Here is a 13618-nt window from a genome sequence, read left to right on the forward strand (position 1 = left end):
ACATCCCTTAAAGTTGCACAAAGAATAGCGGAAAAAGGGACACTTGTGGTCCTTATCGAAGGGCGACGCTTTGGCATTCGTTATCGAATCAAACAAGGTCTTATCGGTATATTAAACTCGATACGCCGAAACGAAAGGACAAGATAAGAACGATGGATTGCCGTGATTATGAAATCTCTATGTGACGAGGTGAAGTGGTAAAGAGAGGGAAGTAGGGACAAAGGCCTGAGACATGCATGTGTGCTCTGTTGCTTTTGTCGCTCCATTCTTGTGCGTGAATAAGTATAAAATTGCCACTCAAAGAACTATCCTCACCGAGTGTGTGATGAACTTTGATTAATTTTCAACTCTATCGTATTTGATTTCCCTCTCATGTTTCAAGTCGGATCAGGAAAATAAGCTGCAGTAGAATTTATCTTCGACACTATATTAGAGAGTTCTATCCAAAAGCTTAAGGTAATACGTGATGAAAGATTTTATATGTATAATCCAGTAAACAAGCGATGTGGGATACGTTAATATTTATTAAGCATGTCACCGCCAAATGGACGATGTGTTAACAATTTCAGTCTGCTATGAATTGACGCTTTTCCTCATTTCCTCACGAGCAATGACGAAAAGCTTCATTTATAAGTAGATTCAAGAGGTGTTTCGACGGTTAATTTCTAATGAATGTTATCTTAGAACATATGAGTACAAGTGTTCCATATATCTTTTAACAATATTTGGAAAATTATCAATTCACTCCTAAATATATTGCACGGATGCAATTTAGTCCTAAACATTCGAATTTTGCCAATGTAGTTTTAAGTATTTACGTGAAATTTCAATGTAGTCTTTCTAACTAATTCCCACAAAAAAAGTTGACATAGCATCTAGTCACAATTAGTCTACCACCACGTTTGTGACTTTCAATGGCAATTGGTTAGAAGGACTATATTGAGTTACATCACAAAAATTTAGGACTAGATTGGTAAAATTTAAAAAAAAGTTTATGATTGAGTTGACCTTGTACAAATCAAGTAATTATTCCAACAATATTTTCTAGCATAATGATCCGTAAATATAGAGAGGTTAAGCTTTTGGAGCATTTAGCATAGCATCATGCATAAATGCCCCTTGCTTGCCAGAAAATTGTTCAAAAAGTCTAGAATCTATCGCAATTTTGTTAATTTAGTCCTAAACCATTTAATTTTTTTAATTGAGTCCTTAACATTTTTATGTTTTGTCAATTAAGGCCAATTTTGATCTAAAAACGTTGACATAGACGCTGGTCATCATATATGGCACGATCGGCGATTTCTGACCAAAATTGACTAGATAAACTCGATAGGTAGAATTAAAAAGTTTAGAACTGTATTAACAAAACTGCATTATATTTTTAAACTTTTTTGGACAACTTCCCCCTTACTTGCCATCTATAAATCGAGTCTAATAAAGAAAAACATTGTCTTATTATAACATATCTTTCCCATTTTTAAAAAGACAAACCATCGAATGATGTAATGGAGCTCACGTGAAAACGCTATAAAGAACACAAAAAAGCCAGCAGAAACTTGTGGTGTGTGCATGATTGTATGTAGCCATGGAAGAGGGCTAGGGACATTCTTCTCTTTTTCCCGGTTTTGGTGGCAATCAATCATTCCCTCTGACTCGGATGCTCGCTCATGTTGCTGCTCGGCGCAGACTATGCTTTTGTCGTCTCCCGCCATACGAATGACATTGACCCCGGCACTTGATTAAGAAAGATTGCCTGAATGCCTCGAGAATAAGATGTAATGATTGTAGATGTCGCTTATTTTGGAAAAGAAATTAAATTGTGTAAAATAAAAAGGATCGAAAATTACATTAGAAAATTAGTTGGTTAGGAGATCACCCGGCCATTCATTCCTAATTTGGTGGTTCCTAGGTGCGAGCCCTCTTACTAGTTAACATTAGTTTGGTGCATATTTAGGGAAAACGACACTCATAATATCTAAATGTTAGTCCAATATGTGCAATGCCATCTTTATCCCGTTAATTTGTTCAATGTGATTCTTGAACTACTCTTAAGTGTTCAATATAGTACATAAACTTTCAAGTTATTAATTTTCCATAACAAAGCTAAATGAGTTATTCGGTTCTTTTCACGAGTTTTTTTAATTGCACTATTGCCCATATTGTTAAGAGTATCTTTTTCATTTCGATCCATTTCCCCAATCACCAATGAATACATCATCTTTTCATTTCATTTGTTCGTCACATTTTTTTGTCTTTGTAACTATTACAAAGGCTTCATTTCTGTATATTTTCGTCTATAATTTCTATACTAGTAACGGTTGATATTCATGTTGTTTTGTTTTTCTAATTTATAAATTTGACTAAACTGTCAACATACTTAAGAATAAATTGATCGAAATAAAATGTTTAGGACTAAATTGGAATAATTGCAATATGTTTATAACTTCTTTGGTAGTTTTCTCGTAATTTCCATGTGACTTCATTTGAAACATATCCCTCATTACCTGCATATGGGACTTATGCAGTATTTTTTATTTTATTATGAAAACCTTCTGTACCTAATTAACATATTTTAACAATTTCGATAGCGGACTTTTTATTGAACTATTGTCGAGTCAAATGCTAGCCATCTATAAACCCGGGCTAAAAAAATTTGCAATTAATGGCGGGGAGACGGACCGATGGAATATCCACGCTTTGATACCGCTGAATTCAGATCTCAAAGCAACATTATACTTTGTTTATTTGATCAAAGGCGTTTCCAAATGCGCCAATATCTTAACACGAGCGATGACGCGGAAGCCTGTAAAATAAACAAAGGGGAACCCTAAGAATATGGTATAAATGCTCATCAAAAGCACCATCACTGTCATCAAAATGAAAAGAAATGGCCCTCTTGTTATCCAGCAATATTCACGACATGATACGGACATCGTCGTTCCACCGATCTCTGATTCAATTTCGGGAGAAGGACGTGAGGATAGTGTAGGGAGCCGCAGTACAAGTAGTCACCAATCTTGTTCGCGCTTGATATGAATGACAATTGAGGACCATAACAACGTGCGACCGGCTCTCCTTCCGAATCCACTTGGAAAATCCCGGTGTTGTTCTTGATCGTCGGTCGCCTGTTTTACCGGGACACATCGACGACTTTCCTTGCAAAAAAGATTCAAATGTGATGTGGATGAACAGTGCAATTGTCGCGGCAAAACGAATTCTCCAACTGGGTGTTGAAGCATCGGTGATTGCAGAGGATATACGAAGATGATACAAGACGTAGCAAAATAAGCAATATTTAGGCTCCGTTTCTTTTGCGAAAAATGAAATATTTTTGAAAAATATTTTTTAGAAAGTCATTTTTGAAAATCTTAATATTTTTTTGTGTTTGGCTAAAAAACCTGAAAATGAATAGAGTAATATTTGCTGCCGTTTGGTATGAAAAATTTGATTTGCTTTCCGAAGAAAATTACTGGAAAATTAATTCTATATTTATTTTCTATTTTTCATCTCTTTTTTTTTTAGTTCTTCCTTTGCCTATTGACGACCGCGACAATGGTCGGCAATCAGCCACAAGTGAGAGACGACCTCTCCCAAGGCCGGGAGATCGGTTGAGGAAGAAGGGAAAAAAAATAAAAAGAAAAGACCAAAAAAAGAAGAAAGAAAAGAAAAGGAAGTTTAAGGAGTGCAAGCATGAAAAGGGGGAAAATTTCCTATTTTAAAAAAGATGAAATCATTTTCCTTATTTTAAAGGAGTTTTTTCTATTAAGAAAAACTGTTTTTCTTGGCTAGTCTATTTTTTTGTGAATCAAAGGCTAGTAAATTCATAATTTTTTTCTAGAAATTATATTTCGTGAAATAAATGGAGTCTTATAAATGCTAAATTCATTGATGAGTTAAGAAGAATCGCAATGCACAGCTAAATCAAAAGACAAAGGAAAGAGAAACTCATTGATGATGATCTACTCACTTATCGAGAACAGCCCAATCCGATAAATGCCCTTCTCCGTCGTATCTGTTGTTGTCTGGATAACCTGACAAACCATGAATGAATGTGTCGATATGTCCCACTGGCTCCACATTCATATAGCACCTCTTGCACCACGTCCTAAACAACCCAAATCATCCATATTTTTTTACTTGCAAGTTCGTGAGAATTTTGTCAAAAGAAGTCGCTGTGAACATCAAGTCGAACTCACAAGACAGTTTCGCAGAAGATCACGAAGCTCTAGTTTGGTGAGAGTGCGACGCCATTGGAAAAACAGAGATCCTGAACTAGCACTCTTGTTTCTTTGGTTGCCGCCGCCGGGTCGTAGCTCAACAACCTTCCGTGCGGCCCACCCTCCAAGAAGCCCCAGATGAACTCCTTGAAGGTATACTTGTACGAGGCATTGGTGAAGTACATCGTCCTGCTAAGAGCCACAACGTCCGTGAGTTTGAACTTCACGCCTTCCGCCTTGTTCGTCAGTAGCTCCAAGGTTACGTGTTTGCTCACGTTCAGTAGCCCTTGTTGCATATGTCAGTTTCAATCAAATCAATACTCAGGGCCAGATGACAACCATTAATTTCCTAGCAATAATTTCTAGACAGAAATGGATTTTTCTATTTCTATTTATAGACGAGTTTTTGAGCAGAGAAACGTGTTTGACGACGACGCAAAATTTTTGCTACTGGAATAAAAATTTATTTGATAACGGCATAAAATTTCTACGGTTGTCGGTTGCTAAGACTTAGACGGGCCAGCGACCGTTGGACGGCAACAGGGATATGAGAAAGAGGGAGACCGTATGCAAGAGAGAGGGAGTGAGCGATGAGAAGAATTCTTATTTCGGGTTCTGTTATAGAAATAGAGAGCTCGTTACCAAAGGATATAGGTAGGTTCCAAGTTCCAAAAATCGAGAACTAGTCTCGACAGGCACCCCTAATTTTAAGTCTTAGTGCTTTCAAAAAATACTTGGAAACAATATTGATATATCTGTAGGTTTTCTTACTTATTTTAAAAAATTCAAGCTATGGTGTTTGGTGTTTGTCTTGAAATCTATAGTTAATGATCCAAAGAAATGATGTTTCCACAAAAATAAAACACAGAGTTAACTAAATTTAATGAACAAAATACAAAACCCCGAAGCTTGAAAATTAGTACAAATGGAGATTACAAGCTAAATTTCGGGCAATAATGTGACTATGAGAACCTATGAATAATACCGAATGACTTATTTGACTTTGTTATTGAAAAGTTAAGAGATTAGGAGCCAAATTGCGTATTTCGCAATAGCTTGAGAACTTGTGGTGACCCTTTCACTTGTTTGATAAAATACAATGACTGTACTAAACATTGAGAAATATCTTAATGGCCACATTAAACGAATTAAACTTTTAAATATGACATTGCACATAAGATAAAATTTAGGAACTATTAGCGTGTCGTTTCCCTAGATATAAATTTTCTTTTTATTCGAATTCATTCTAGAGGAAGAAGGTCGAATTGCCCAAGCTTCTCACCTCCTCCCATCTCCCATGTTGTTGATCCAATCCATATATTCCAAAATCACACCTCCTCCTTTTTCCACGGAGTGTGATGCATATGTCCACTACATAAAGATCACCACTTGACACCACCAAATGCCTCCGGCGGCCGGCGTAGTTGCCGCCATCAATTGCCAGCGAGAAAAGTCAAAGCCTGAAAGATGAATCGATTTACGAAATCGATCCCAACTGATGACGACGCAGACTTTGCCTTCATAGACTACAGTGTCGTCATAACCATGGCCCTGGGAATCGTCTAAATGGCTCCGATTCTCATCCCCATACTTCCAACACCATAATTGCCCTTCTCCATCAATGAAATAAACCAAACACTGATCAGTCCCTACATAATCCGGATGCACCACTACTCTCGGCCTACCTTGAACAAGGTCTCCGGTTCCACCGCCATACTCGTGCGTGTATTCCTTACATATTTCAACGATTCGGAATTGGAGACAATCGACTACCTCTGGGGACTTGCGGGGTAAGGAGGCGATCGGCCAGCGCGAGAAGAGGCTGAGGATCCGAATGTCCCCGAGCTTCGACTCCTCGAACTTCAGCAGCCACCGAGTGCAACCGGAGGATTCTCCGTCCGGCGTCTCGAGGGTGTAGACCTACTGCTCTCGCGGAGGAGGAGGGCGGACCCCGGCGAGCAAGGTATTCGGAAAGGGAATCGCAGGGCGTAGCTGCGAAGCAGGGGGATCGAGCAGCGGAACGAAGAGCAGATGCTGCGGAACCGGAGGATGTCCATGCGAGTGTGGAGCCGAGTGCCGATCATGGCGAGAAGCTCCGGCGGGAGATTCGGACCATGGACGTTTCCTGGTTCCCTCCATGTGAGCTCCCTCTGCGTTTTCTACACAAGCGATCGCAGATGTTGCAGGAACATGAAGAGGGTTTGGGCTTCCGCTGTTGGACAAATATGGCCCATTTCTAAAATCTGCGTCCAGCCCATTGATGCCAAGGCCCATAGTCGCAACTACTTTTCTGGAGACGGGCTTACTAATCCCCTAGTACTTTATGGAACCTCATTTTTTCCGACACCCGGTTTATTTTTTGTAACGAAGAAACTTCTTGAAGTGATGAAGATCAACTTTCTTTTCCGACCCAAAAAAAAAAAAAAAACTAGAGTTGAATTGCTTTTTTCGATTTGGAAAACGGAATTTCATTCGAATATCTTCCAGATTTATCTGTTTGATTTTGATCGTGAATTTTGAAAGATCTATGGTGTTTTTCAAATTCAGTCTATATCAAATTATCTCATCCCGTTTAAGAAATGGTCGAATTGTTTTTTGGTATAATTCTCAAGGGCTTGTACCTTAGAACACGGGAATTGCTTCAATGTTGAAGTCAGTTATATTTCGACGTCGGAGTAGAGGTATTGAAGTTTGATAAGAAGACAGTCCCGCTTGCATCTCGAAGACTAATTAAGTAGTGTTCAAATTGGACTCCCTTCTTTAACCGACTTCATTAAACGACCGACTGAAAGTTCGAGAATACTTCACTAGTGAGTTTGCTGGTTCAAAGTTGAACTCCTCTGAACATAATCTCATTTACAGGAAAAGTTAAGATAATCTCGCTGTGTTCTACTTTCTTCGATAATCGTCCGCATCTAAATTGACAATCTACCATTGCCTTGTCTCGAGAGGACTGGTGTGGGAGAAGATTTGACTTTTGGCTGGGTCAAAATAGAACGTAAACACGTTCTAGTGGCGTACTCAATAGAACATGAACATTTTAAGTGAATGCGGAAAGAAGTTGAGATTAGGAATCAGATTGCACATCTAGGTAATAGCTTGGGAACTTGTGATGGCTTTTTTTTTTTTTTTTTCCACTCGTTTGATCAGAAAAAGTGACTACACTGAACATTGAGAAATAATTCGATGACTAAGTTAAACGAATTAAATTTTCAAATATGACATTACACATAGGACAAAGTTTAGGGACTATTAGCATGTTGTTTCCCTAGATATAAATTGCATTTTTTGAATCCATTCCAGAATAATCTTAATAACGCTCTTTCTTTTTTCCCGAAAATGCTCAAAGTTTAATCTCGTTGATATCTAGAATGAGAGCCGGTAAACGCCTCCGGTTCTCATTTTTCGAATTCCAAAGGCTACAAATATAAGTGCATCCCATATAGTCTCATCCCCGTTACTGCCAAAAACCTAATAGTCTTTCTTCATCAACGCAATAAACCAGAAAGTCCGGCGACTTGTGGCTCCGATCCGCCAAGCTGAACACCTTAACATCCCTCGAAACATAGTAGATGCAATCCCCTTCGCACCCGTCAAGCTCACGCGCCGAGACCGCGAATGAGCAGAGGCTGCAGAGGAAGAAGGCCGAATTGCCCAAGCTTCTCACCTCCTCCCATCTCCCACATTGTTGATCCAATCTGTAGACTCTAAAATCACACCTCCTTTTTCCACGAATGCGTATGTCCACTACATAAAGATTGCCACTTGACACCACCAAACGCTTCTGGCTGCCGCCGTGGTTGCCGCCATCAATTGGCGGTGAGAAATGTCGAAGTCCGAAAGATGAATCGATCTGCGAAACCGACCCCATTTTGTCGACGACACAAACTTTGCCTTCATAGACTACAATGTCGTCATAACCGCGGCCTAAATGGCTCCACGTCTCATCCCCATACTTCCAATAACATAAGTGATCTTGATCAATGAAATAAACCGAACATTGATCTAGATCAGTCCATACACAATCTGGATGCACCACAACTTTCTTCATAATTGGATAGGCTCCGGTTCCACGGTCATATTCGAGCGTGTATTCTCTACAGACTTCAACCATTCGGAATTGGAGAGAATCAAGTACCTCTCGGAACTTGAGGGGCAAGGACGCGACCGGCCGCCGCGAGAAGAGGCTGAGGATCCGCATGTTCCCGAGATCCGACTCCCTGAGCTTCACCAGGCACCGCGCGCGATTGGAGGCAGCTCCGTCCGCCGGCGTCTCGAGGGTGTAGACCGTGCTCTCGCGGAGGAAGAGGTCGGGCACCGGCGAGCAAGGTATTCGGAAAGGGAATCGCTGGGCAGGCAGGGGGATCGAGGTGCGGAAGGAAGAGCAAACGCTACGGAACCAGAGGACGTCCGTGCGAGTTTGGAGCCGAGAGCCGATCATGGAGAGAAGCTCCGGCGGGAGATCAGACCATGGACGTTTCGGGGTTCCCTCCATGTGAGATCCTGCGTTTTCTGCACAAGCGATCAGACCGGAAGGGTTGTGGATGGGTGTTTGCGAAGACGGTTTGTGCTTCCCCGGTTGGACAAATTGAAACCCTAGCTGCGAAAACGAAAAATTAAAGGGGAATTTTTCTTTTCCAATTTTGATAACGGAATTTCATTCAAATATCTTTCGGATTTTTTCCTTAGATTTTGATCGTGGATCTTGAAAAATCTAATCTTTCCTCGATCGAGCCAAGATAAGCCTTTGTCATATGCCATGACTGTCTAAGGCGCTTTCCAAAATTCAATTTATATCAAATTATTTCGCCCCGTTAGAAATAGTAAAATTGTTAATGAACGGACTCAAAGTTGGAGAATAGTTTCACACGTAAACCAACTCCCTAACTCCGAAGAACTCTTCGACCCAAAAAAAAAAAAAAAAAATCCGAAGAACTCAATTAGAGGATATAGCTAATCTGATGAGACAAAAACATCCAATGGATTGGCAAAACAACGTAGTCTGCGATAAGTAAACGAGAGAGAGAAAGAGAGACTGTGCCATGAATGACAATGATCTAGACAGAAACCACAAATTCACGGCGTGAACTCGTTCATGATCCAATTGCCGCAAAATGCTTTGTACGCACAATAGCTGACAACCATAGCACCGGATAGAAGGATGCAAGCCAGCTTCATCCTCTTAGTCCTAAATTTTTTGAAAATTTTTATGTACACTTTGCATGTGCACATTTGTATGGAAAATTCTCTAAAAAGTCCTAAAATCTATTGTACGGCAAGCAATTCGATCATAAACCTTTTAATTGCGTCAATTTACTCTTAGACTTTTAGATGATTTTGCCAATTTAGTCCTAAACATTTTAGAGAATTATCAATGTAATCCTTCCAGCTAATTTTGATTGGGAATTGCTGACATGACGGTTCGGTCAACATCAGCCATCCTACGTGGTGCAGTTGGTGATGACGTGGATAACTTTTTGAATTTCCCATTCTTTTCTCTTTTTTTTTAATTTTCCTTTTTTTACATCCAGGATCGGTGATGCTGCTGGCCACTAGGTGATGGCCAAGAAGCCCTCATTGTGGCCGAGGGCTTGGCAAACCACAGTGAGGGGGAGTTCTGACTCTCACTCGCCCTCGCTGTGGCCGAAGAGGGACCGGGCAAGGGTGGCCACGCCCTCACCCGATCTTGTGTGCCTTGTGAAGGAAAAAAATGAAAAAAAAAATTGTCCATGTAAGCCCTGTCTGCGCCACATAGGATGGCCGATTCTAACTAGATCGCCACGTTAGTAATTTTCGACCAAAATTGCCGGAAGGGCTACAATGCTAATAAAAAGGCTTAGCACTAAATTGACAAATTGTCAAAAAATTCTGCACTAAATTGGCACATTTGAAAGGAGTAATCATTGTTGGAGCTTTTCTAAAAGAAGAGCAATGCATGTTTGGAGCGGGCTATTATTATGAGTGGAGGAATCATAATTGATTATTATGAGCCGAGGAAAGTGAAAAATTCAAGAGGTTTCCATTGAATCCTACAAATCTTTCTGTAGTTAATTTTAGATGAGTTTCGAATCACTCAGGAAGTGGATAGCGTAGTTCTTTCTATTTCTTTCCCTTACAGAATGCACTAATTTTTCACTCTAAACTACAACACCCAAGGTTCGTCATCTTTGCTTGATTGCCAGCAATAAGAATAATAACTTAATCTAATATAGTGTGTTCAAATTAATTGTTTTGTTTACTATGCGTTACAATTTGGAAGAAAATCATCTGCACTTGAACGAAAATACTAATGAGTTTCATCTGTAGAAGTGCTACAAGTACACGACACATTATCATTATTACATAATGAAAGACAAGACCCACAAACAAAAAAAAAAAAAAAAACCAGAAGAGAGTTCAATAGAGCAGTACAATTGAGCGAAGTTTATCGGATGCCATATTAGACGTATACTTTGATAATTAACCACATCCATCCTTTACAGGATGAGCTTTGAATTTTTTTTAAACAACTTTTTCTTAATGGAACCACATTTTAGACAAAAAAAAATTCCGAAGTAATATTGAAGATAATCAACAGTAGTGCTGATCATATGTTCACAGTTGCCAAATACTATCCACCGCCGTTCATTGTTATTGTCATATTTTTTGTGCTAGGTTATCATACAATCATCCGTTTTCATTCTAGTTATTTACACAGGAGAATAAGAAATTTAAGTGAATGTGGAAAGAAGTTTCGAAATGAATAGAATGATTAATGTAGGAAAATTGACCGACGGACGTTTGTCGTATGAGATATTACACAGCCAAATGATATAGGTAAGTGGTGCTAAGAGCGTTCACTAAGATCGTCGGTCTTCAAGGAATTACTAAAGATGTCGGCATCCGATGTGGTCGACATCTCTAGATATGATCTTATGATTTATATACTAGCAGAAATGGAGATCATAAGATAAATTTTGGGGAATAATGGGTCTATGAGAACTTGTGAATAATACTGAATGACTCATTTGACTTTGAGATTGAGAGTTGAGAGATTAGGAACCGGATTACACATTTTGCAATAGTTTGGGAACTTATGGTGACTTTTTCACTTGTTTGATCGGATAAAATGACTACACTAAACGTTTAAGAAATAGTTCAGTGAATGCACATTAAACGAATTAAACTTTCAAATACGACACTGGACATAGAACAAAGTGCAGGGACTATTAGTTAGGGCATTTTTTCGAGTTCATTTTAGAGTAATCTTTATAATATTTTTTCTCTTTTTTTCTTAAAATAAGGTTTAATTTTTTTACGTCTAGAATGAGAACCGGTTCGGGCCTCTGGTACTCGTTTTTCGAATTCCAAAGACCACAAAGGTAAATGCAACCCACATAGTCTCATCCCCATAACCTAATTTCGCTTCTTCATCAACGAAATAGACCAGAAAACTCCACGAGCTCGTTCCTACGATCGGCCAAGCTGAACGCCTTAACTTCTTCCTTCGAGAAATAGGAAAATGAGTTCTCCACGTACTAGATGCAATCCCCTTTACAAACCCTCTTCGCAAACCCATCCATAACACTTCCATGGAGGGAACCAGGAAACGTCCGTGGTCCGATCTCCCGCCGGAGCTTCTCTCCATGATCGGCACTCGGCTCCATACTCGCATGGACGTCCTTCGGTTCCGCAGCGTCTGCTCTTCCGTCCGCTCCTCGATCCCCCTGCCTCACCGCAGCTCACTGAGATTCCCTTTCCGAATAACTTGCTTACCAGGGACCGCCCTCTTCCTCCGCAAGAGAACGGTCTACACCCTCGAGACACCAGATGGAGCCGCCTCCTGTCGCATGCGGTGGCTACTGAAGCTTGAGGAGTCGGAGCTGGGGAACATGCCGATCCTCAGCCTCTTCTCGCAGCAGCGGCTGATCGTGTCATTGCCTTGCAAGTTCCCATTGGTACTCGATTCTCTCCAATTCCGAATGGTTGAAATCTGTAGTGAATGCACGCTCGAATGTCGCGGTATGCAGAGAGAATTGGTGCATCCAGATTGTGCATGGACTAATCAAGATCAGTGTTTGGTTTATTTCATTGATGGAGGAGGGCAATTATGGTATTGGAAGTATGAGGATGAGAATCGTAGCCATTTAGGCTGCGGTTACGGGGACATTGTAGTCTACCAAGGCAAAGTCTACCAAGGCAAAGTCTACGTCGTCGATAAGTCGGGGTCGGTTTCGCAGGTTGATTCATCTTTCAGACTTCAAAGTTTCTCATTGCCAATCAACCATGGCTGTGGTTGCCACTGCCGCCACTGGAAGCATTTGGTGGTGTCAAGTGGCGATCTTTATGCAGTGGACATATGCTCTAGACTTGGTGAAATCATGAGGACACCTGATTTTAGAGTCTATAGATTGGATCAACAATGTGGGAGATGGGAGGAGGTGAGAAGCTTGGGCAATTCGGCTTTCTTCCTCTGCAACCTCTGCTCGTTCGCGGTCTCGGCGCGCGAGGTCCACTGGTGTAAAGGGGATTGCATCTACTACGCGGGGAGGTCCTTTTCCTCCTATTTTTCGAAGGACAAAGTTATGATGTTCAGCTTGGCAGATTGTAGGCACAAGTGCCCGGACTTCTCTGTTTTATTTAAGGATAATTAGGTTATGGGGGACGAGACTATGTGGGATGCATTTATTTGTAGTCTTCGGAATACGTAAAATGAGAACCAGAAGACTCAACCGATTCTCATTCTAGATGTAAAAAGATTAAACTTCATTTTAAGGAAAAAAAGAAAGAACTTTATTAAGATTACTCTAAAATGAACTCGAAAAAAATGCCCCGACTAATTGTCTCTACACTTGTGTAATGTCATATTTGAAAGTTTGATTCGTTTAATGTGATTTTTGAACTTTTTTTAATGTTCAGCGTACTCATTTTATCTAATCAAATAAGTGAAAAAGTCAACATAAGTTCCCAAGCTATTAGGAAATGTGCAACCTGACTCCTAATCTCTCAAATTTTCAATAACAAAGTCAAATAAATCATTCGGTATTTTTCGTAGGTTCTCATAGTCACATTATTGCCCAAAATTTAGCTTATGATCTCCATTTCTGCTCGTATAGAAATCATAAAGTAAAATATACTTATATGGAACTATAACAGCATGTAAAAAGATGATAGAAAGATTGCATATTTGTTGTTGATTTAGGAAATAGATTCAAAACAGATAAAATTTCGTTATATCCTGTTCATAATTTTTTACACTTAAAAAATTTTCAAGCTTGGTGTTTCGTATTTTCTTCATTAAATTTAGTTAAGTATGTCTTTTATTTTTGTGAAAATATCATTTCTTATAATACAAAAAACACATTGGTTTAACTAAATTAGATGAGAAAATAACAAACACAAAGCTTGAATTTTTAACTTAG

The 13618-nt window shown here is 39.7% G+C and overlaps 2 protein-coding genes and 2 pseudogenes across 2 annotated transcripts; 1 reads left to right on the top strand and 3 right to left on the bottom strand.

Annotated features, from left to right (window-relative positions):
* Positions 1–2899: 2899 nt before the first annotated feature.
* On the bottom strand, positions 2900–4513 carry LOC125316178 (annotated as a pseudogene).
* Positions 4514–5588: 1075 nt separating this feature from the next.
* LOC125316179 lies at positions 5589–6491 on the bottom strand (annotated as a pseudogene).
* Positions 6492–7574: 1083 nt separating this feature from the next.
* Positions 7575–8822, bottom strand: LOC115744698 (putative F-box protein At5g60060). The gene has a single exon (XM_030680020.2). The coding sequence runs from the start codon at positions 8710–8712 to the stop codon at positions 7675–7677; it is 1038 nt and encodes a 345-aa protein (XP_030535880.1). The 5' UTR covers positions 8713–8822; the 3' UTR covers positions 7575–7674.
* Positions 8823–11788: 2966 nt separating this feature from the next.
* LOC115744697 (putative F-box protein At5g60060) lies at positions 11789–12853 on the top strand. Its single transcript, XM_030680019.1, has one exon. The coding sequence runs from the start codon at positions 11789–11791 to the stop codon at positions 12848–12850; it is 1062 nt and encodes a 353-aa protein (XP_030535879.1). The 3' UTR covers positions 12851–12853.
* Positions 12854–13618: the final 765 nt, after the last annotated feature.

The sequence above is a fragment of the Rhodamnia argentea genome, chromosome 8 (assembly GCF_020921035.1).
Source record: "Rhodamnia argentea isolate NSW1041297 chromosome 8, ASM2092103v1, whole genome shotgun sequence".
NCBI classification, from domain to species: domain Eukaryota; kingdom Viridiplantae; phylum Streptophyta; class Magnoliopsida; order Myrtales; family Myrtaceae; genus Rhodamnia; species Rhodamnia argentea.

Coding starts and splice junctions, on each gene's coding strand:
- LOC115744698 (XM_030680020.2), bottom strand. CDS start 8,712: ATGGAGGGAACCCCGAAACGTCCATGGTCTGATCTCCCGCCGGAGCTT.
- LOC115744697 (XM_030680019.1), top strand. CDS start 11,789: ATGGAGGGAACCAGGAAACGTCCGTGGTCCGATCTCCCGCCGGAGCTT.